We start from the raw sequence: 21,906 nt of genomic DNA, 5'->3' as shown, positions 1-21,906 counted from the left end.
CGCGCTTTCTTGTCATTTGCACTCCGTCTACTCGCATCCCAGACTTGAACCGCGTCGCGCTTCTTGTCTTTCTTTTGTAGTGTGACTAGGTCATGAATGTGTACTCACTGTGCGGTACAACGGGAATCTCGAATTCTGCCAAGAGTGGGTCGGACACGACGCGATTTTTTGCTAGTGCATCTTGTGTTATATGGAGTATGTGCCAATTCTCCAGCATGAACCGGTAGCTGATGATTTATGACAATGTTGCTGCATCCTTCACGTCAACTGCGGCTAGGCGGGTCATTCTGTTCAGTCAAAGCAGACCATGAGATAAGACATCTTGTCAGCCGTCTACAGTAAAGCCGAGTATTTCGATAGATCGTGGCAGCTGAGTATAGACGGTTCGCGGTATTTTGATCTTATACCCAAGCATATGGTTCCATACACGTCCACGCTATCGCTACAGAATACATGCCTGAGGGCTTGGCACTGAAGGTGTACTTGAGACATAGTAGGGGGTTTCAGTGATGAAGAGCAGAAACTGTAGCAAGAACAAGGGAATAGACTCTAGAGTGAAGATTTGTGGCCTTTCACTTCTCTTGCGGAGGTGGTCACGACGATACGCGCCAGGATATACGGTGTAAGACAATCCAAGTTCTACCCATGGCATCAAGGGCTCTATCAACGCATTGGGTATTTGACGGCCACAAAGCTGGTTAGCAAGGTTTAACGTCATGTCAGCAGGTAACAGATGCTTGCGAAGTGATCTTATCGTCTTCGGATCGCTTGTATTCTTGACACGCGTAGGCAAATGGATCGCGGCCACAGATGTGGCGTGCTGGGAAGGTCGTGAGCCCGGAATTGCCTGAAATACGGCAGAGCCATCGAAAAGGACCCGATCCGCGACCGCCACGTACGCGTGCACTCCCATCGCCGATCTCTGAGCGTATCAGCGTACGCCTCGCGCCCATGCACATTCCTTTCCCAAACTCACGAATCGCGAGACAGGTGTGGCATGCGACGCCATCTCTTACTCTTGCCGTTTTGCGATGGCGCGCTGCGTCGGATGCGCCCGAGCGTTGGTCGCTCTACCCGCGTTCAGTCTCGGCTGCCATCCCCTGCGGAAATGCAGCCGGTCCAAAGCGTCCATCGTAGCTCACCGGAAACTGCCTCAGGCGCTGGAGGACCTTAGAGTGCAGAATTAGCTAGACAAAAATACCTTTTGCCGCCCGCTTCGAAGCAACTTTATTTCAACGTCGCAGCTACATCGAAAGACGAAGATTTTGGATGTTTGAGCGCAGCAGGCTGAGCTGAGCTGCAGGATGTGTCGATGCGCTTCTTTCATTCGCTGCTAGCAACCCTGCAGCCAGTTGGTTTTATCTATTGCCGGCTACATGCTTCATGGCCCTGTGGCGCCTGGTGGTCATTTCTGCTGCCTTCTCCGGCAAACGCGGTGACCCTTCCAATAGCTGCCTACCGGATGGCCCACGCTCCCGGGCTGGAATGAGTGGCCCAGTACTTTACGTTGTTATCATTAGCCATGGAAAGGAGACAGCAGCTGCTGGCTTTCTATTGTTCCATTCCGTAAGTTTCCCGCCCACCTCACTGTGCAGTTGGAATGAGAATCGAGAATGCGGGGTACTGATGCAGTCTGTATGCTGATGATAAGGTAGTGCAGGCTGCAAAACATCTCTTTCGTGTGCCCCCTGTCCTCGTAGCGGCGATGCCCTTTGATACATGCATGACGCTTGTGGACTGTATGTGCGTCAGGTGCCCTTTTATGAAGACTGGCATGCTTGCTCAACCACTCGAATACATACATGCATCATGGGTTACGACATTCCGACGCGTAGGACAGCCATAAACATGAAAACAAAGTTTTTACCCGCACAGGCCCCGTAGATGAGTTTTCGCTTGTTTAGCATGACATGTGAGACGGAAAACCCCTCATTGTCCCAGACAGCCTCGACTGACATGTGATTGGATACGCCTTCTCCGATCAATGCACCAAGGTATGCGACACAGCTCTTACAACAAGGTTCAGACTGTACTACCGGGGGCTGCAGATCCTGGATGATGAAGGCTCAAACCTATCGGTAGACACGCTGTCGTGAGGCAATTCCTGGCTGGTCTGAGCAAGGCATCATGCTATTCAGAAAAGCTTCTATCCTATAACTGAAGTAGATGATTCGTCCGACCTTGAGACAGGCTGAGATAGGCCAAGACAAGAAGAATAATGGAGAATATGCCTCGAAGGAGAATGTGTGTACTTCAAGCCTGCATAACTGTTTGTACAAGATATCGATCATATCGATAAGAAATTCGATTTATAGAAACAGAGGCGCTTTAAAATCAGACAAATGGATCAAATATCTATAGAGACAATAGAAAACAAGGCAATGACCGAGATTGTTGCTATAGATGACACGAAAAGTCAATTTACATAGCGAGACATGTCGACGTGGACCAGTCGTTTGATGGGGCAGATTCGTTGCTCGAGTGCGTATTTGGCTCGATGATGGGGGATGGTGAAAGAGTTGCAGGCTCTGAGTGAGTAGATAATGGTTTCTTCGAGAACGATGATGTGGTGGTAGACTGATGCCGCGGCGTAGTCGGAAGCTCGTCCGTGAAGTCGCTTGGTGGTAAAGTGAGGTGCTCAAGGTATTTCTCCTTCGTCATCCGCTGCGAAGTCCCGTTTTGGAGCTTCAACGGAGGGATTGGATTCCTGCTAGTATCCCCTTGAGGCCCTCCATTGAGATCAATCAGCTGGCGAGGGGTGTCGTTATCGCATTCGTCTCGAACCCGCTGTGTAGGAGTAGTAGGCGAACTAGACTCCATGGTCGACGGTGAAGCTCCCGTGCATTTTTTACATGGACAAGAATGACCTGATGTAGCATCGCTATTTGTAACGAGTCCATCGCTGTATGATGTGCGACGACTTTGCGCTTGCGATGAACAAGAGTCGCGGCCAATGGTGCTCGGTGCTGACTGAAGATTCAACCGCGTTCGATCTCCGTCGCTGTTGCATTGAGTTCCACGGTCAATTTTATTGACAGAGGCTTCGTGCCCCTCTCCGTACAGTACCTGTGACTCCAAGGCTCTGGACGTGATCCGGTCATGCTCAGCCGCAGCATCTCCTGGGTGTGGTACGTTTGAAGAAGTTGCGGCGACATCCTGACTCACGGATCGGGAAGAAACGAGTGTGTTATTAGTGAAAGGTATGTTGGCCTTGTCGTCTTGAGCTATTGATTCCCTCATATGCCTCCAGTCGTTTTGATCCTCAGTGTTGAAGCCAAGTCTTGCGTTCAGCTGCCCCTTCTGTAGCGGCGACCCTTCGATGATATCCAGCAACCAAGAGTTGACTCTCTTCATTTTGCCAAACAGGAGTGATCGAAATCGAGTTCTTGCCAGCCGTTCCTCTGTTCTCTCGGTTGAAGAAGTGATAGAGGATTGAAAACTGTTTAGCAAGTTGTCCTCTCGAGGCTGTAATCTTTCTTGGTCAAAGAGCTCTTTCTCGAGACCCATCAACTCTATCAATTTCCCACATGGATCATCAGTCTGCTCTAATTCTGCAGGAATTGTGTTGTTTAGAGAATCCAAATGATCGCTGGTAAGCTTGGTTACGAAAGCGTCATCATGTTGTATGGAGGTACTGCGCCGCCCAAATTTACCATTTGCAACAAAGCCACTATCAACAAGTTTTTCGAAAAACTTGGTTTCTTTGTCAGTATGCGACCACTCTAGCGTATTATATTCTGCTTCGATGCTATCGTATTCCGTCTCGAGAGAGCCCAGCTTGTCCCTTAATGCTGATGCCTCATCCATCGCATCTAGGATGCTTTGTGGAAAAGGCGTGTTATCTGCAAGTGAATGTTGGCGCAAGAGGCTGAAGACGTTTCCATCCTTGACGCTTGTCTGGAATCTCACATCTCTGAGTTCTTTGCGCTTTGCAGCTACCCGAAAGCGAAGGCCCACTACTTCATCTCCAAAGTCTCGCAATTTTTCATATTCATCGGCAAGCGCTTCAGTGGAGGGATGCCGCTCCGGAATTGGCGTTGCACTAATACTTGGAAACTCCCCATCGTGAGCCTCAAGCGGTGAAGACACGAGATTCCCCGGATGATGTAATGGAGGCGGCGGCGGAGGCGGAGGCGGAGGGAAGTACACTGCTTGCTGAGGAGGATCAGGCATAAGGCTATGGAACACGGCACCATTATTTCCGCCCGACTCCGTAGCAGGCTGAGTATCACGATCATATCCCCAGGAAGTCGCAGATGTATCGACTGGATGGGGCTGATAGGTAGCTACTATGGGGTTTGTTGTCACATCGTCTATGGCGAGCACTACGATCGGGTCAGAGCCGTCAGCGTAGGAATTGAGTTCGTGGAGTACCTGAGCTGGAATGACCCTGGACATCGATGAGACTGACATCGCGATTTGACGGTTCGTCGGACATTGAACATTAGGGTGAACATTGGCACATCAAGTGTGATGGGAAGGAGGCACAGTGGCGAGTGACGGGCAGCGGCCTCCAAGGACGTAATAAATCTAGTATGTGTGACAAGGCGGCGCCCGCGGGCTGATGCCGTTCCATACTGGGATCTGTGTGTCGGATCGGTGGGGGCTGATAGAATGCAGCTGGCGTACAAAAGCCATTCCAATTGGTTGTGTCTCCGTCAAAGCAGCATCCAATGTGGCGGCGGACCGTGGTGGAATCCGTGCTAGTGCGTAACCACAAGCGCCCTAGCATCGGCACATGCAATCATAACCAGCCTGTAGCAGCCCCGGTCTTCCGGAGCCAGCGCATCTAACAGTATCACTCAATCATCTGTAGGAGGGTCGCGTCGACATCATGACAATCACGTTAGACGACTTACCGCGGTGTCGCGGCGCGCCCCTCTTTGCGGCTCTGCTGCATGATCAGTCATCTATCTGTCCATAAGTACCCTGCACTGCAGCGTGGCACGACTCGCGACTTGTTGCGCAAAGTGTGCTGTGTGGCACCTCTCGAGCCATGTCGCAACAACCAGTATGGAGCAATGAGTACCAGAGGTACCTTCATACAGTATGGGATGAGACGCACAACCGATACTATTGGACCCATCATGTGGAAGGTTAGTGCATGCCTCCCCTAACATGCGCATCAGCTAATCACCGAGTAGGACAGGGTTGGGTATTCTTCGACTGGCTGCCCGTACACCCAGTGCCTGTGCAACCGTACATAGATCCCCGCCGTGACTCTGTCGTTCATACTGGCGGGCAACCAGCAGGACCAAGTAATCTGTTCAGTAGAGAGGGAACCACAGTTGTGGGTTCCTACACGACGAGCAACCCCGTGCCTTACGAGCCGCTGGACCAAAGTAAACATTGCACTATCAGCATCGAAGGGCAAAACTGACATCGACAGGCTTCAAAGTCAGGCACAGCGACTATTTTAGAGAAGGAAGGGTATATGCATCTCAACAGGACCATAATCCCTGTACTTACCATCGCTCCAGATGTTCGCCATTCTTTTCATCGAAGCCGCCGGCACGAATGCTGCAAATTACGTGACTCACTATAACGGCGACTTGTCTCGTCTATCCCAGTTCACTCGAGTAAGATACGGTGAACTGGCACACGCTCAAGTACGACGGTTTATTGTCGTCAAGCACAGGAGAGAGTTTTGTTACGCTGTGTAAGCTTCACTGCTAATCTTGCTTCTACACAAGCTAATGTTCGTAGACCAGTCTTTACCTACAACAATCGCGCTACTACAAAGCCAGGCGTAAGACCAGACGAACATGCAATTGCTTACTCGTACGGCTATAGTCCACAACTAGTTCCAGGCGAAGAAGAGCTTAAAAAGTTTCCCATTGCGATCGAGATGATTGAGAACGAGAAGCCGCTGGCGATAGCCTCTAGGATTTACTTTGGCATCCATCATCCGATCCAGTACAACGTCAAAGTCAAAGACCTCGGCTGCGTACACTCTGACTGGATGGCTACCTTTTCTGGATACTGGAAGATGGAGAACACGGATGCTCCCGGACAGGGTCTAGAGGTGACCTATGATCCAACCAATCACGATACCAACTAGGATACGAAGCCCAACAGCAGTGACGATCCAGATTGAACTCACGGAACTTTCTTTTACTCTGCAATTATACGTCTCAACCTTTTCTTTGAATCTGCATAGATGATACGTTACGATTACATTTATTGTCTCTCCTGGGTCTAAATCAACGACATTTTCGGTTAGAGTTTTTCAAACGTTTCATCTCCCAGACACTTCTAAATTGTACGTATCGAACATCACATCACGTATCCATTACTTTACCTCCAGTTTGCGGTGCAGTTCTCTACATATTGTGAACTTCGAGGATTGTCTAGGCAAGGAGCGCCATGCAAAGGCAAGTCGAGAGTGAAACGGTCCATCGTTTTTGATCAAATCTTGTCGCCACGTGTTTCCCTTATCAAGAATGCGAATCATGCATCGGTTTGGGGCAGATAGTGACAGGAACATCTTAGAAGTGTCGCATGCTACACTGCAATATCAGCAGCATATACCTGGTTGGCACATCAAAGCAGATCCATAAAATAGGCAAACAGCCTGTCGTCATAAAGGAACGCAAAAGAATTGAAATGACCGAGCCTAGCTTGGGCCTTCAGAGCTTGCTGCTATCATGTTGTTCTTGCAACGAGCACAAATACGAATCTGCTGTTCTTTTAGCGTTCTATTCACCACTATCTTACGTATTCGAGTTGCGCTTAGCCATTATCACGCTCATATAATCATAACAGAAATATAGAGACTACGTACTGTTTGCCAAGCTGGAGAGTCATGCTGAAATCCAAGCCCATCAAGAACCTTTCTAGCCAACTTCTCGTCATACGGAGATGGGGGTTTTGAGGTGCTTAATACACATCTCTAACGGCCATATCACATTTCTGATGAAATCGCCTCTCCAACCCTTTGCCCCATCTTGCACGCTTGAGAAGCACCAATTGACAGCCGCGGCATAACAGTCTCCACTTTCTCCTCTTACAGTTTCCTTCCACTCCATCGCAGCCACCAGGTCCAACGCGTGTCTGGTCTCAAGGTCATTGGCAACTGGCTTTCTTTTGCGTAGAGGATGATCTTCCAGTCTACGACCAAAGCAGAGCTCCAAAAGTAGTATACCGAGAGAATAAAAGTTGCAGTCATTCATTAAAATGCCAGGGGACGACTGAGAGTCAGCACGTGAGAAGTTACGCCTGATGTAAGGTTCACTGTAAACAAGAACCTGGTCGTCGTCTTTGCGAGGATAGAAGATGATGTTCCCTTTGCAGAGTCCACTCCGCATCCAGAGTGTAGAACGAAGCTGTCCGACCGATGAGGCAATAAGAAGTGCGATGGTGTAGCGTTGAACGCGGGAGATACCATTTTCAGAGTTGTGGGAGAGTACATAATCGAGCGTGGTAGGGGCATCTCCAACAGGTTGGCTATCTCGGGTTGTCGGAGGGAGATGGAAGATCTCATCATTATGGCTAATGACTGCCAGACATTCTCCGTAGTGTTTGTCACTTAAACGCTGACACAATTCTATCTTGTCATTCGTTATCAAGTCTAAGACGATCTTGGGTAGGCTTGGTTCCAAGAGTGGGTCCTCTCGCTTGTATCTTGGAGCTGGTGACGCTATAGAAACTCTGGGTATCTGTAAAGTTGATGATTTTGGACGGCAAGGGAGCTGTGCAGATGATGTGGCACCGGTTTCCCTCCAGATGACCGAACAACTTGGCTTATGGCCACAACTGAGCTGTTTCCAGCGCCACGAAGGAGATTCGTATCCATTGGGGGCGATAGACATGAGGATAATCTCGAAGCAGACTTCTGCAAGTGTCCGATGCTCCAGTAGCAGACTGGCAGAGTGATGTGCCTGGCACGAACACTGCCAAGCATCGTTCAAGGCTTTGAAAAGCTGATCAGATCTGCTCGCAATCCTTGCGAACGTTTTGTCTATCGTCGAAACTTGTTTGACATATCCGGACGCTACATCTCGAGATGAAGAAACTCTGTCGCTAGAGCTTAAGAGTTTATCCAAGCGCTTATTACACTTGTGTAGTTCATCAAACAGGTCATTCCTTTCTTTTTCTCGGCGGCTGAACTTGAACCGAAACCTCTGATATTTCCAAGTCTCCTTTGCACCAGAAATTCTCGAGGAGTTTGCAGATCTTTGGGGGCTTGAAAGTCCATCCTGAATATCTCCTTGGTGTTCTGGCGTTGAGAGTTTGCTCGGTGTACTGCCTTCATCGATACTCAACTCTTTTTTGAGCTTGAGCACAACGTCCTCCATCTTGGTAATGATTTCTCGGTACACATGGTATGATCCATGTAGTCTTTCTTCCAGTCGCTCCTGTAAAGCCGGATCACTCCATCCTTGACCACCTGGGTCCGCTACGAGTCTGTCAACTTCATCTGCGTCCTGTAACATTGGGGTTAAGAGCGCTTCGAGATTCCGTCCGCAGATGATCTTTTCGTATTCGATATCGTGTTGGCATTCTTTGTATTTCCTTCGTATCCGGCGATATAGCTCATATGTGTTTGCAATGTCGTGCCAGTGCTCGATGGCGGCTAGAAGTAAAGGAAAGGCGCCGAGGACAACGCCTGCCACCTCTAGACCGCTCATTACGATCTGAGCTAAGCGCTCACCGAATCTCCTGTTCGATTGTGCGAGAGCGAAATGGACTGAAAGTGTACGGCTGAGACAAAAGGAGGACAGCACAACATTTCGAGGTTCTCGAGGTCGCTTCCCCGCTTTCTTCGCCCCATATTCAGCCTCGTCTCACTTCCGACACCCACAATATCGATTGTCTATACCAACTAAGCAGATAGTCGCCGGAATCATAACGTTAACCGAGTCTTTGCGCTACTCATCTCAAACTCCCGAGATTTTCTTTCGCGTTTTGGTTCCCCCGCAGACCGCTATCAATCTAGGCCTCTGTAGGTCTTCACGACATCTTGGCAGCTATTCCTACGTCAGCTTCCCCACCAACTTGACATGACCCCCTCTATATCAGACCACTGCCGTGATTGCGTCAAGAATCTACAAAGGGTTATCTCCACATTGTCGCAGTCAGATTGCAGAGATGACCTCATCAAGAAGAACGAGGTGAACGATGACCTAGACAGGCTCAACCTCTTTATTGGGGATATCGGAGGCCTTCACAGCCCTGAATCGCCTATGTCTGTCGAGTCACGGTTGAGTGGGGCCAAAGATGTACTCACTCATATTTCAAGTCTTTTAGGTGACTTGAATGAAGCGGCGGAAGATCTTCTCGGCATTACTGCCGGTGATGCACAGAGCCTGCCACGTGCTATCGAGGATAGCAGAGAAGAGAATATTCAAGACATCAGCGAGATATGTGAGCTTCAAAAGGAAATCAAAGTGACTATCACGCGACTCTTGAGGGCGACAACTCTCATACGCCAAGCAAAGTCTTCCGATATCTTCGCCAAAGCTCTTAGCCGAAAACGTTATCACATTGATAATCAGTTCGATATTGCCCATGTCGGCGAGAAGCATCGAAAGCTGGCCGCAGATGATCGCATCTGGCTTCGCCAGCGCCTTGGAAGAGCTATAACCCACAGGCGGCAGGTCCTTAGCTACAATCGTGATCACCATGGAGAGTTAGACGGACACGGAAAAGATCGCACAGAAGAACCACAAGTCTCTACCACGAACCAGCCGATGAGCAACCCAACTTTGTTCACAAAAGCAACGACATTTATTCCCGAAAGAATTGATCCAAGTTTACTTCATGCCGGCGAGCCAGACTCGGAAGATGATGTAGTTTCGTACACGACGATCTCCCGCTCAGTGGACGGTAATGGAGAGGCATCTACCACTCTTCGCATCCCAAAGCTTGACGACTTGCGCATCGGTAGCAGCAGGGAGTTTAATTGCCCCTTCTGTTTTCGAATACAAAGGTGCAAGAACGATCGCGTCTAGAGAAATCACATCTTTTCTGATCTCCGTCCTTACGTGTGCACGTTTCCAAACTGCGATGCACCATACTATGGGGATATAAATGCATGGTTCCAGCATGAGATTTCTTGCCATCGCGTGGTTTACAAATGCTTCATATGTTCGGATGCGACAAGTTACAGCGAGAAAACTTATGTTGCTCATCTGAAAGAGAGACATGCCAAGATTCTCGATAATGCTGAGGGGGAACCGGAGATGAGTTTGGCTCGAGAACCACTTAATGAGATTCCTGCAAAGGATTGCCCATGTTGTACGGAATGGGTTGAGCGTTTGAAAGAACGAGAAGTTCTTGCAGGCAATCCAATACTCAACGGAAATTTGACTGTCAACCCAACAGTGTTCAAACGCCACCTCGCAAACCATCTGGAGCAACTCGCCCTATTTGCTTTGCCCACTATCGCTGCTCCTGATACCTCTGGTCAATCCAACGATGCAATCGAATTAGAAAGCGATCGCATCAATTTGTCATCGAATTCGGCCTTGACCTTCTCTAGCTCTCCACAAGTTCCAGAACAGTTGGAACCCGCCGAACCTCTTTCTGTTGAGGAGCAACCAACAAACACTGGGCAACCAACAGATACTGATCAAACTCCCCCTCAAGAAGTTTCGTCAACAGATTCACAACATTTTCAGGCGCCTGAGCGGAACACCAACGATGCCCCATCTCCCGATCAGACCACATTGGTGCTATCCAGTACACGGTCAGCCGCACTTTCGCAACCTGAATGGAATCCGCAATTTCAAAGATACCTTTACACTTTCTGGGATGCAACTTACTCGCGCTATTACTGGAAACACCATGTTGAAGGTCTGTGGCCGCCCCTTACTATGCACGTCGGCTAATCAGAAGTAGGCCAAGGTTGGGTATTCTTCGACTGGGCCCCTGAGAGTACAGGCACCGACAGTGTGTTAACAATCACACCATCTGGAGCGGGTCCTGCCGGTTACGGGGTCAGTTATGAAAACAACCGAGGCGCAACGGGCGCAACTATTCAGGGCAGCTACAATCTACAGAATCCACAACCTAGCAGCCACTATGAGCTGCTTGATCCTGGTTAGCATCCATCCATTATCTTGTCAACATCCTTCTAACTTGTTGTAGCTTTCTTTGTCAGAGGTAGTAGTTTTTTTGAAGTAGGAAAGGTGGGTGATGAACGCCTAAGATCAAGTATAGATCACTCACAGTTTCATAGGTCTTTTCTATTCTCTTCACCGAGACAGCGGGCGCTAATGCCGTTAACGGGCTGAACCCCACCGACTATAACACAAGTCTTTCTGAAGTCAAATACAACGAATACGCACACACACAGGTCCGGAGATTCATTGTCGTTAAACGTAAACGCGAATTCTGCTTCGCTGTGTACGCACAGCCCCACTCCTAACCAGTGTTTTCACATGGCTGATATCTGACAGTCCGATCTTCTCTTATGGCAACAGGGGCACCGCCAAGCCTGGAGTGGTTCCCCATGAGCATGCCATCGCTTATTCTCTAGGAACGCAACCGTCACTAGTACCTGGCGAAGTGCCGCTCGCAAAGGCTGCCATCCCCATCGTCATGGACGACGGCGCCACACCACTAGTTGCAGCATCAAGGATCTACTTCGCCATCCACCATCCGATCCAGTATAATGTCAACGTCAAAAGTCTGGGCTACGTACATCCTGAATGGTTGCCTACCTTCCTTGGATACTGGAACCAGGAAAACGATGATTCAAATCAACCCTTGGATGTGACTCAAGATCCAAGAAATACAGACTCTTGATGCGCCAGACCTTGAGAAACGAAAACGCTCTCCGACTAGCTTCAACCATCTGTTCTTACTCCATTGTGATTGTCAAAGAATACTTCTGGAAACATCAACGGATTCTCAATACTGTGCCTCGATGGCTCTTGGTGGCGTGGCTAAGGTCGTGGTCGTTATTTGGATACGTACTTCAGCTGCTCGTTACCTACCAATCTTTGCTTGATCTCGCCTACACGTAGATGTGATGCATGGCAAAAAGAAGACTAATCGCCTCTATATTCATTTTGTGCTAGGATTCTGCCATTCGAAAATGCCACAAATTCCACAGTAATACATTGCAACACAGGCCGCTACATATGCGGCCCAGAAAAGGAAGGGTCCAAAACAAACTGCTTCCAACCTTCAACAAGCATTGGACGAATACTTGGTTCTATATAATGATCTATTATCTAATTCTTGGTGATCTCTTATATGGCTTGAGGCGGACTTGAGCACGCCGCTAGCTTCTCCTCGGAAATGTTAAAACAACATTTGTCACACAAATCACGAAGAACTTACTTTCATATTTAGATACCATTGAGCATGCAGCAGAATCTTCTCGATCCACCCTTAGCTAGTGCCGTTGTTTGAATCACCGTGATCTCAAATTGGTAGTGTTAACACGTGTTGCCATTCAACAACTGCAAAGCTGCTATGATCTACCATTGACAACGAACCTCTCATTCATGCGCCAGATCAAGTCCATCGAATAAGCAAACAGCCTGTCTTCGAACAGAGTTCCAGAAGGATTGAATCCATCATGCCCAGCTTGGACCTCCAGGGCGCGCTGCGCCTCTGGCAAGCTATGAACCCAGTCAGCAAACAGCGTGAATTCACCGACACGGCTCCGCACAGTTCGTTTGTTGTTGATCATATCCACCACAGGATCATACCAAGCGTTATGAACGCCCAAATCATTCACCTGAAAATACTTCTTGTTAAACAACCGTAGGGTATAAGCGTCCGACTGAAGTTTACTGATGTACTGTTTGAACGTCTCAAACTCCGATATCAGAGCATCGGCCAGAGGAGCCAAGTCATGCCAAAATGTAACCATGAGCTCGCCGGCCGTAGCAGCCGATGGAACATGCTGCACTTTTGTCCGAAGTTGCATGAGACGTGCAACCATGTCATTGAGAGGAGCAAAGATATCCTCGTAGCTGTCAATAAGAAAAGCCTTTTCGAGGTTGGCGTAAAGAACTGCCCACTCGGTGTTCCGTTCGCATGCAAGGCGACATGCGCGTTCGGTTTTGTGGAAAGCGATACCTGCCTCTCTATACCGGTCTTCAAGATTGTTGCAACACCGTAGGAGATGATCGATGCGGTTCAAAATGTCCCGGATGCGGACGCGAAAGGTTATTGAGACTGACGCCTCCGAACCAGGATCTATAGTTGTACATTGCCGACACATGATGGTAGTTTCCAGTCAATTCCTCGTTACAATATGGATCGGGTCGAAGGCCTTATTGGGTGTTTCCGGTTGAGCAGTTCTAGGAACAACGAAGAGAGATTGCGCATCAACGCGACTTATGATCTTGCGACAACGAGCGTTATGCAAATTCATCAACAACAATGTGCACGTCGTTGACACTGTGTACTTGCTTGCCTTGTTCATCGCCTAATGTCCCTCTGAATCTATCGCAAATGTCGATCGCAAGCTGGAGATAGTGAACTTTATAGGAATAGGAACGCAGACATGATGCGAATTTAATAGTAACTCACACAGTCTTGTGGGTTGGATGAGTTGCTGTATCATTAGTCATTCCTACAAACTCATGCTGCAAAACTCAGCACTAGATTCTCATCGCTTCCGCCAACGCACGCTAGTATCTGTACTCCATAATACCCTCATCCCTGGACACAGCATCAACGAAACCTTCTGTGAATTCAGATTGAGATTGTACCGTGCCCAACTCAACCTCTGGGAAGGTTTGTATCCATCTCCGAAACAAACCTCCTTCACGGCTATGCTTGGCGGCCAGATTGTCGCTTCCATCAATGTCGGAGCGATCAGCGAGGTCTGCGACGTATTCCTCGACCCACGCCAATGCAGATTCCAAGTTAGACAGTGAATTTACTAGCAATGATAGCGTAACTTCGGATCCAGACTCCAGTATGCGAAGCCGATCGATATCTTCCGGGTTATTCTTATTCGCTATCAATTTTCCCAACACTTCCTTGGCAGCATTGGAAATTTCAATCCACGGGCGGAAGAATGACTGCTGAGCACGTGGACGATCGGTCTCGAAGATTTGACTCAGACGTACTAAGATGACAGGGTTTATTCGGTAGCTATTAGTAACAGTTGAGGCATGTCGCAGCGCATACGGAATCTTGTGATACGCAACCCCAGCAATTCTAAAGCGGCGCTCAAACTTGGTGAGCTTGTCGAGCCAGGAGAATGCTTTCCACTCTGACCAATCTAGCCAGTCTTTGTACACTGCGACTGCAATCAGGCAAGTTGTGTTCGCGTCCTCAAAATGCCAGTCGTGAGGCAGACGCTCGACCCACAATTCCATGCGGCTTCTCTGTTCCGGCGACAAGAGCTGGCCGTATGTCTGTCTGGATGCAATAATCGTGGCGTACTTGTTCGCAACCCCGATGCGACCCAGTTCATCAATCTCTAGCCCTGGTTGATCTCCTTCCACATCTCCAGGTGTCTGTGGTCCTTCAGCTTCGGATGATGCTGAGCTCATGATGCGGTCGGAGTATATGCGTCCTCGTTACGGTCGCAGTTTCAACGTGTTCGCGGAGGTTGGAAAGGCGAAAATCAGAAAGACGACTAGTCGGGGCGTGTAGGTGCAGCAAAAGAGTACCAAACAGTCGTTTGTCGTTGTGGTTGGAGATCATCTGACCGTTCGCGTGTTGTGGTGTGTGCGTGACGCATCTGTAGTGAATGCGACCCTACTCATGGCGCTTTGTTGCAAGGACGATGTGGGATAAGACGTACTCTATCGGGTCAAACACGGGTGTACTCTATACTGTCATTGCTCTTGAGAGGTATTGAGTATCCATAACGTCAACTGTTCGAGCTAGAGAATGTCTTATACTAGACCAATCGAAGCAGCGCCCCCATGGTTGGTGGTGAACACAGCAAGTCAGCCAAGAAAGGTACGTCCGAGCCAGGACTTTACTTATTGATAGGAGATCCATAAAGAGGACAAGAAATAAGGCGCACACGGTTGCCTTCTTGGGATTGATACTTGTCAAAGGCTCCTGCACGGCCTTTGACGCTCAACCAGGTCTCTTCACAGAGGATTCTCCCATCATACATTGATCAAACCGTGAATTCGGAACATCAGCTTTACTTCTGTTCATAGTACTTTGATGATAAAGAGGCTTGGGGCGGTTCTCATTGATGTGCTATTGTAGTTCGAAGGTCTTCAGTCATAAAATCCAGTATTCGGTGAACAGAAGAAATATTGGTTCCAGGTTGTAGAGTAAGGAACGAGACGAATTGGAGCTAAAAAACGTGTAAATGTAAAACCCAAGCAGCCAAGGCCTGGGGGTACGAAAGTCGAAGTCTACGGCTGGAAAGATGTGCTTTGTCGACACGACGCGCAGGCTGTCTGGCGATCTCGGTGACGTCATTTCCCGCTCGAACTTGGCGACTATCAGTCCACGATAACTGGTGTTCGAGAGATCCGATACGAAACGATTACTTCCATCTGGCCTGTCGCGCGTTCACGCTATGTTCGTAGGTGAAGAACTAGCCAGCTGGCAGGGACGGACTCGCCCCTAAAACGACCAGACCAGTGACGTAAGCGCTAGCAACTTGCTGGCATGTGACAGGCACGGCAGAGCTCGGGACGTGCACACTGCCTAGTGATCACTAAAAGCAACGATTCATGAAAAGGAATACCAGAGCAAGTATGCGAAATCCATTAATCATCAAATATATACCAGAAGCCAACTATATACCCTCCCGTCATCTCTCAAATCCCCACGTCATTCAAAGTCTATGAACAAGCATATACAGAAGCATAGAGAGAATATGCACTCATCAAATCGTAAATACATCACCAACCCATCACACTTCGCGTCGATAGTGTACGCTCACTAGCCGCCGACAGCGATAGTGAAAAGCTTCGGGCTGCCATCGAAGATTGTGCCAGCAACATCCTGACCACCATCCGGAACAACGTCATCGTACGGGAAGGCATAGCCACGACCGTCCTTCTGGACCTGATGAACGATGCGTGAGTAGTGGTTGGTCGTCGGGTCCTTGTAGTACTGGCCTGGGTTGCTGCCATTCGGGAACTGGTTACCGGGTGTGTTCAGCAAGATGCTACGGTTGAAAGCAGCAGCCAGGCGGGGGATAACTGCATTGCGCGCTTGGTTCGATCCAGTCGCGAATGGCCCCGTGCTACAGGTAAAAATATCCCTAGCTGAAGGAGCAGCAAAGTTTCCTGCTTGACCGAGTTGAAGCTCGTTGCCTTGAACACGGCCCTTGAGGTTGCCAGCTGCGGCTTGGGTGTTGATGATCATGTCCTCATTGCGGTATTTGTTCCAAACCGCCTGGATGTAGCCGTCCCAGTAATTACCCCATGCATCCGCGTTTCCGACGAGAAGATTGTTCGGGCTCAGCACTCGCAATGGCTGTCCGTTGTGCTCATAGATCAGTTTATCCCAAGGTCGACCGTCGCGCTGGGCTTGCGCACGCAGCTCTTCTATGACTCTCCGCATACCATCGGCACCCATACCTGGCACTGTTTGGGTCTTGCCTTGGGTGTTGGTCAAGCTGAGCCCAACAGGAATGCTGACAAAGTCGACATAACTGATATTCGCGAACAGTTGCGCGTCATTGTAAGTGAACTCGCAGAAAGACCAATTGATATCGAAGTTAGGGTCGCTGGGGTTGGTCACACTGGGCTCTACGACTGCAGGACCTGGGTTGAGGAGGAAAGTAAGCTTTGCACCAATGCTGAACCAGATACGACCGCCGGCAATCTTTGGGATCCTGACGTTGACAGTGTTGCCAGGAGCCCCAAGTGGGATGGCGACGTCGGCCTGGAGTGGTTGCTGGATATCCTTCGGCGCTGTTGGATAGTAGATGGATTGGCCGTCTGCTTTCACAAAGAGGGGAGTGTTGTTCCGTTCCAAAGCAAGGCCGGTAATGTACGCGTATACGGTGCTGGAATTGGACTTGTTCTGCAGCGCCAACTGAAGAGTGCCAGGTGCGGCTTCAGCCATCAATTGTTGCTGGTCAGCGTTGGCTTCCGGAGCGGCTGCGCGCTTCTCATTCTCGGTGTTGGTGTTGGCGTTGGCATTGGCAGGTACCGGTGCCGGTGCCGGATCATTCTCTTTTTTGCCGCGGTTTTGGAAACTCTGCCGACGCTTGTTCACGAAGCTCTTGAATGCTTTCATGGTAATATGCAAATCGAGTGGGTGTGGGAGACGAAAATCTTGTGTAGATGGATGCAAATATAGTGATTTGCAAGAAAAAGGCAAAGGGTCTTGCGAGTATTAACACTCTTGCAAATTGCAACAACCGCGAGTACGTCACACAAGATATATCTTCGACCTGTTATAGCGAATACACCCCAAACGCGTCAACGTCCTAAATTTCAAGGCGTGAATGCAGGGTCCAGCTGATGTCACACATGCGACGAATTTCCGGGCTGGCCCCTGCACGTGCAAACCGGTTAGCGATCGCCGACTCGCCCAGCAGTGCAAGCGTCAACAATTTTACGTTTACAGCCAATCACATTTTTCCAAGCGACACCACCATCTCGCGGCCCGTAAAGGACTAGCACAACTTTCCAAACCACGCGTGGCGTGCTCGTGGCATCTGAAACTGACACCTGGATTGCGGGGTGCAGTGTAGGTGGTAACTTGGGACTGGTATTGGACGGCGCCGGGTTGGTGGATTAGTGTCAGAAAGGAAGGTATGAATTAGCGGTAAGCGGAAGTACGCGATGCTTTACTTCTGTGTCTGACGAAGAACATTGTTCCTTGTTCATTTGATCTCTTTCTAGGTGTATTTGGCACTGGAACGTGCCTAATGAGGTTGAGTGTGGTTGAAGCCGATTTGCTCTGGACAGAGATATGAGCATGAATACACTTCCGGCGTAAATGCCTACAATACAGCAGATAAAAGATACATCTCTTCTGTACAAAGAACGCAGGATCAGCAATCGCGCTACACCTGCTTAGAACGAGGCCTCGAGACGTGCCCACGAGCTCGTCGGCAAACGACCTGCGATGCCAGTGTTGCATCCGCGAGAGCCAATGTCCTGCATAGCTTCAAGGTGCTGTAACCATTCGCGCATGACTGCTTGTGTCACACTGTCGATGATTCAAGCCCGGGAATCAGAACTGAGCACCACCTCCAAACGACATGTCAGCATAGCTGTTGTAGCAATCCTCCCCCCAAATGCTCCCCGCCATATCGAAGAACTGCCCCATGTCGAAATCGGCACTTCTCATGAGCGCAAAAGGTTCGCCGTTGGCCTCGGTGTCGAGAGGCATTTCTACATTGAACTCATCCATATAGTTGGTGTCAGGTAAGTGGTTGTATCGGTCGCTCGCATGGTGGGTTGAATGCACTCTTGGAGCGCCAGTGATAGGGCATGAGCCTTCGCTTACACTGTGCTCGATTGAGTCGCCGGGTGTAGGCATTGATGGTGTCTGGCTAGGTCGCTCCGGTCGGATCTTGCGAATGTACCAATTCTTCGTCAGATCATTGATCATTTGCATAGCGTACCAGAAGTCAGTCTCAGGCCGCTTTGTCTTATCAAAGGCCGTTAAGGTTGACATTCGATAGCAGATCGACTCAAGGCAGAGATCTAGGCGCACCCTGTCTTGCGCGGCTTGCGTGTCCCATCCGATAGTGGCATGTTGTTCAGAGGGGATACATAGTCTGGCGACCGTCATAATGACCGCGGGCAAACGCATCCATTCCGAGAACGATATCAGGTGATACTCTTGAGCTGGAAACGAAAGGAGTGTATCCAAGAATCGTTTACCAGCCTCAAGTGACGAGAGCAAGCTGTTGATTTGCGATGAACGTACCGACGCCGGTAGCTCCGAGGGCGATGAGCGAAGAGCTACGCTATGTAGTTGCATCTTAGCGTACGAGAACGAAAGTTCGAGGAGTCGTTGTGATGCAACACCGTCGCATTCTCTCTTCCATGTATCGAGTTGTGCATCTATAAATCGAACATGCATCAATGCTCGCCCATCGGAAATTGGGAGCTGCGAACCATCGGCCGTATAGAGCGCATCTTGTACTTGGTCATCGATCTGCCGTAATGATATGAGTAGGTTGATAGTCTCGTCGGTCTCGTACTCTCGATTCTGTTTCAAGCTTTTCGCCCACTCTGACATGATAGAGTTATGTTTCAACAAGTTTGGCTTCTGTAAGCCTGTAGCGACCCTGCTTCAAGTCAACATAGGATCAAAGAAGGTATCACTGCGGCTACCTACATAGAAGAAAGGTAATAGCAACCTAGAAAAGCACGATGTCTCTCGCGCAACTCTCCAGGTGGTGGCGGTGGAGCTTTAGGCCGCTGGGGCATTGGAAAGCCAATGGGTTGGAAATCTTGATGCAGACCAATATCGAGCGCCAGTCCTGTGACGAGGTTGTGTAAGAAGAATATCTGCTGTGTTTTGTGGCTGAAAACGAAGTGGTACCTAGACCGATTAGCATCTTTTGACGGAATATGAGCACTGGCATACCATGACAAGTAGACCAATACACTTTGAACTAGGCCCAGTGTCCTGCGGGGTTGGATAATCGTTCGATGAGCAAGTTCTGTGCGAAAGACACCATCAAGCTGCATCTGGCGTGTGTGTTCTTTCCATGATGATACCAGAATGACAGCCAGTAAGAGCATAGGTCTGTGCTCGTGCAACTGTTTAGCAGTGATCTGCGGAGGTAGCATTACGAAAGGGAACGTTGCTGACATGTTACGATACTCGTTCAACAGTACGTCAGCTTCACCTGAACATAACATTTGTTGAACAATTTCGTGTTCAATGGGTGCTTCGGGGCGTCTTGACGGCCTAAAAAAGCCCTCAGAAGCCGGAGGAGCATCTTCACGATCACTGTATCTGTGTATGCTGCGAAGACTTTCGAGGTACTGTCGATCGACTTCAGCACTTTCGGAGACAGCCTCAGTGCTGTTCTCATGTTGCAAGGTGCTGGTCTCGAAGGATGGTGCCGGTATCCAGCTTCCTGGTGTAACGTTGATTACTCCCCGTTTCTGCCACGTCTCTGCTCGGGTCTCTTCAGGAGACGGCTGTGTTGCACTTGTAGAGTCGGTCGTGAGTTCAGTCTCACCAGCCGCATGGACGAGTTTAGCAACGAGCCCATCGATCTTCTGTTCAACCTGCGCGATTCGGCTGCCAACACTATAAGTCAAGACCAATTAGGAATAGACAACGACTTACGAGGGCGCCCGCAGCTTCCTTGTCCTTCGTGGCGCTTCGGCCCAAGTACATTCTTTGCCGGCAGAAAAACATCTTGTGTATGGTTAGCACTTTCAGAGGAACCAGATTAGTATCATGTGGAGTGACGGCTGGGAACACCATTGGGCTGCCGACACGCTGATTGGATGGAGCACACCTTTGGCATAGTCCAGATTGGGCGCTTGGCAAACATCGTGTCTTTAGATTACGACATCGCTGGCACGCTTGAGCAGTTCGCGATGTACCCGCTCTTGTAGCGGAGGGTTGTTCAGTGTCTTCCATCCGATGCGATGGCGCAGGATCGATGCAGATGCGAAAGGAGCGCGAGTGTCATACCGAACACGGGACGGGACGAATACTAACATCCGGCCGCCGGTAGTGCTGGGCGCCTTGGATGACTCATCAGCGCCAGATTACCTAGGTGGAATTCCGTTGGCCAGATCGATGACCATGAAGCTAACACAATCATCGCGCTGCATCATGCGAACCCATTCATATTGAACAAGCACTCGATAGAACACCAGCCCTTATCGATCCACAACTTTTCCAGTTTCTACACCATTTACGAGTTATTTGATATCCCCAAAGCTCACTACCTAACCATCTTGAACCTTGAAACCCCCGGAGAGTTCCACTGTCATCCAAGCTCAACCAGTCTCGAAATGTAAATTTGACGCCAAGCGCAGCCCATACCAAAGCGTGGCTCCAATCGTAATGAGGTTGAGATGTATACTCATTGCATGAGCCCTAGAGAAAGCTCGATTGAGAACCTTCATATCGTCGCTCATGGTTCCCTTGAGCTGTGCTTTATTGTCACGAGTTGCTAGTCCATTCATCAGCTATCAAATGTTGATTTGAGCGCGCTGTAATGCCTACATTGGTGGACCCTCTCAATCATCAAAGCTTGTGTCCTGGGGCCAAAAACGATCAAATTGAACCCTGCAGTGACCCCAGCGATGGCGAAAGCTATCCAATCTCCTCTCTTTTGGAATATCGAAATCGGTCCATGAGGCGGGAATGTCGCAGCAACGACGAGCAGAAGGATGGACTGGCTTTGGAAGTATACCGGGAAAACACGCTTCTGCAAAGTCGTAAAAGCTGATCTTGGAAGGGCTTGATATGCGACCTTGGTCATTACGAAACTTTGATACAGCTCGGTTCCAAGCAGTGTGGAGTAAGCTAGGAGGTGTGCAGGCGGAAGGATGGACGAGAAAAGCCCAGGCAAAGCTTGTACAGCGGCGTCCATCTGATTTCTGAAAGGCATCGTTTTGGAGTCAAGAAACAATTTGGAGAGTGGTCCTCCTGGTGGCACCCGCAAATCTTTGAGTTGCGCTGCCGCCTAGCAGGTCGGACCTGATCGGAAGTCGTATGGTATTCGCATCCGTGCCGGTGGGACTTGGAGTACATCCGTTTGTGCTCTCTCATACGGCTGGAGCTTCTGCGATCAGCCTACCCAAATTGCCGACTGTCTTCCTAATTTCCTCTCCATTTTGAATCCTTGTTCTATACAGCATTTGAAAGCGTGGATGCCTTGCAGCGATCAAGTAAGGCCACTTTCGAGACTTTCTACCTGACCGGTCACCGACGGTCCAACCGCTATACAATGGTATTCGAGAATCTTGCACTGTTAGTTACGCCATGCGACATCAGTGTATGAACTTTGAGAATGTTCTGCCCGTGACGCTACTAACGTCCTCGGGCGACATTACCGCGAGGTGCCTG

General features: G+C 49.4%; 6 protein-coding genes across 6 annotated transcripts; 2 read left to right on the top strand and 4 right to left on the bottom strand.

The window, feature by feature from the left end:
* Positions 1–2,421: 2,421 nt before the first annotated feature.
* GT037_008982 (uncharacterized protein) lies at positions 2,422–4,413 on the bottom strand (the record flags this gene model as incomplete). The annotated part of the gene is made up of 1 exon (XM_038934029.1): positions 2,422–4,413. One exon carries the CDS (start codon positions 4,411–4,413, stop codon positions 2,422–2,424), a length of 1,992 nt encoding a protein of 663 aa, XP_038783374.1.
* Positions 4,414–4,996: 583 nt separating this feature from the next.
* On the top strand, positions 4,997–6,061 carry GT037_008981 (uncharacterized protein; the record flags this gene model as incomplete). The annotated part of the gene is made up of 5 exons (XM_038934028.1): positions 4,997–5,096; positions 5,145–5,342; positions 5,390–5,430; positions 5,481–5,659; positions 5,707–6,061. 5 exons carry the CDS (start codon positions 4,997–4,999, stop codon positions 6,059–6,061), a joined length of 873 nt encoding a protein of 290 aa, XP_038783373.1.
* Positions 6,062–9,002: 2,941 nt separating this feature from the next.
* On the top strand, positions 9,003–11,751 carry GT037_008980 (uncharacterized protein; the record flags this gene model as incomplete). The annotated part of the gene is made up of 6 exons (XM_038934027.1): positions 9,003–9,885; positions 10,141–10,797; positions 10,843–11,043; positions 11,092–11,132; positions 11,183–11,349; positions 11,403–11,751. The coding sequence occupies 6 exons, from the start codon at positions 9,003–9,005 to the stop codon at positions 11,749–11,751; spliced, it is 2,298 nt and encodes a 765-aa protein (XP_038783372.1).
* A 673-nt stretch (positions 11,752–12,424) lies between these two features.
* Positions 12,425–14,468, bottom strand: GT037_008979 (uncharacterized protein; the record flags this gene model as incomplete). The annotated part of the gene is made up of 3 exons (XM_038934026.1): positions 12,425–12,575; positions 12,666–12,972; positions 13,727–14,468. The coding sequence occupies 3 exons, from the start codon at positions 14,466–14,468 to the stop codon at positions 12,425–12,427; spliced, it is 1,200 nt and encodes a 399-aa protein (XP_038783371.1).
* A 1,363-nt stretch (positions 14,469–15,831) lies between these two features.
* Positions 15,832–17,139, bottom strand: GT037_008978 (glycoside hydrolase family 64 protein; the record flags this gene model as incomplete). Its single annotated transcript, XM_038934025.1, has 1 exon — positions 15,832–17,139. The coding sequence occupies one exon, from the start codon at positions 17,137–17,139 to the stop codon at positions 15,832–15,834; it is 1,308 nt and encodes a 435-aa protein (XP_038783370.1).
* Positions 17,140–18,084: 945 nt separating this feature from the next.
* On the bottom strand, positions 18,085–21,448 carry GT037_008977 (uncharacterized protein; the record flags this gene model as incomplete). Its single annotated transcript, XM_038934024.1, has 5 exons — positions 18,085–19,150; positions 19,201–19,407; positions 19,453–20,118; positions 20,878–21,007; positions 21,061–21,448. The coding sequence occupies 5 exons, from the start codon at positions 21,446–21,448 to the stop codon at positions 18,085–18,087; spliced, it is 2,457 nt and encodes an 818-aa protein (XP_038783369.1).
* Positions 21,449–21,906: the final 458 nt, after the last annotated feature.

This window comes from Alternaria burnsii (genome assembly GCF_013036055.1).
Source record: "Alternaria burnsii strain CBS107.38 chromosome Unknown 697, whole genome shotgun sequence".
Taxonomy (NCBI): domain Eukaryota; kingdom Fungi; phylum Ascomycota; class Dothideomycetes; order Pleosporales; family Pleosporaceae; genus Alternaria; species Alternaria burnsii.
This window is presented reverse-complemented; position numbering and strand designations above follow the sequence as displayed.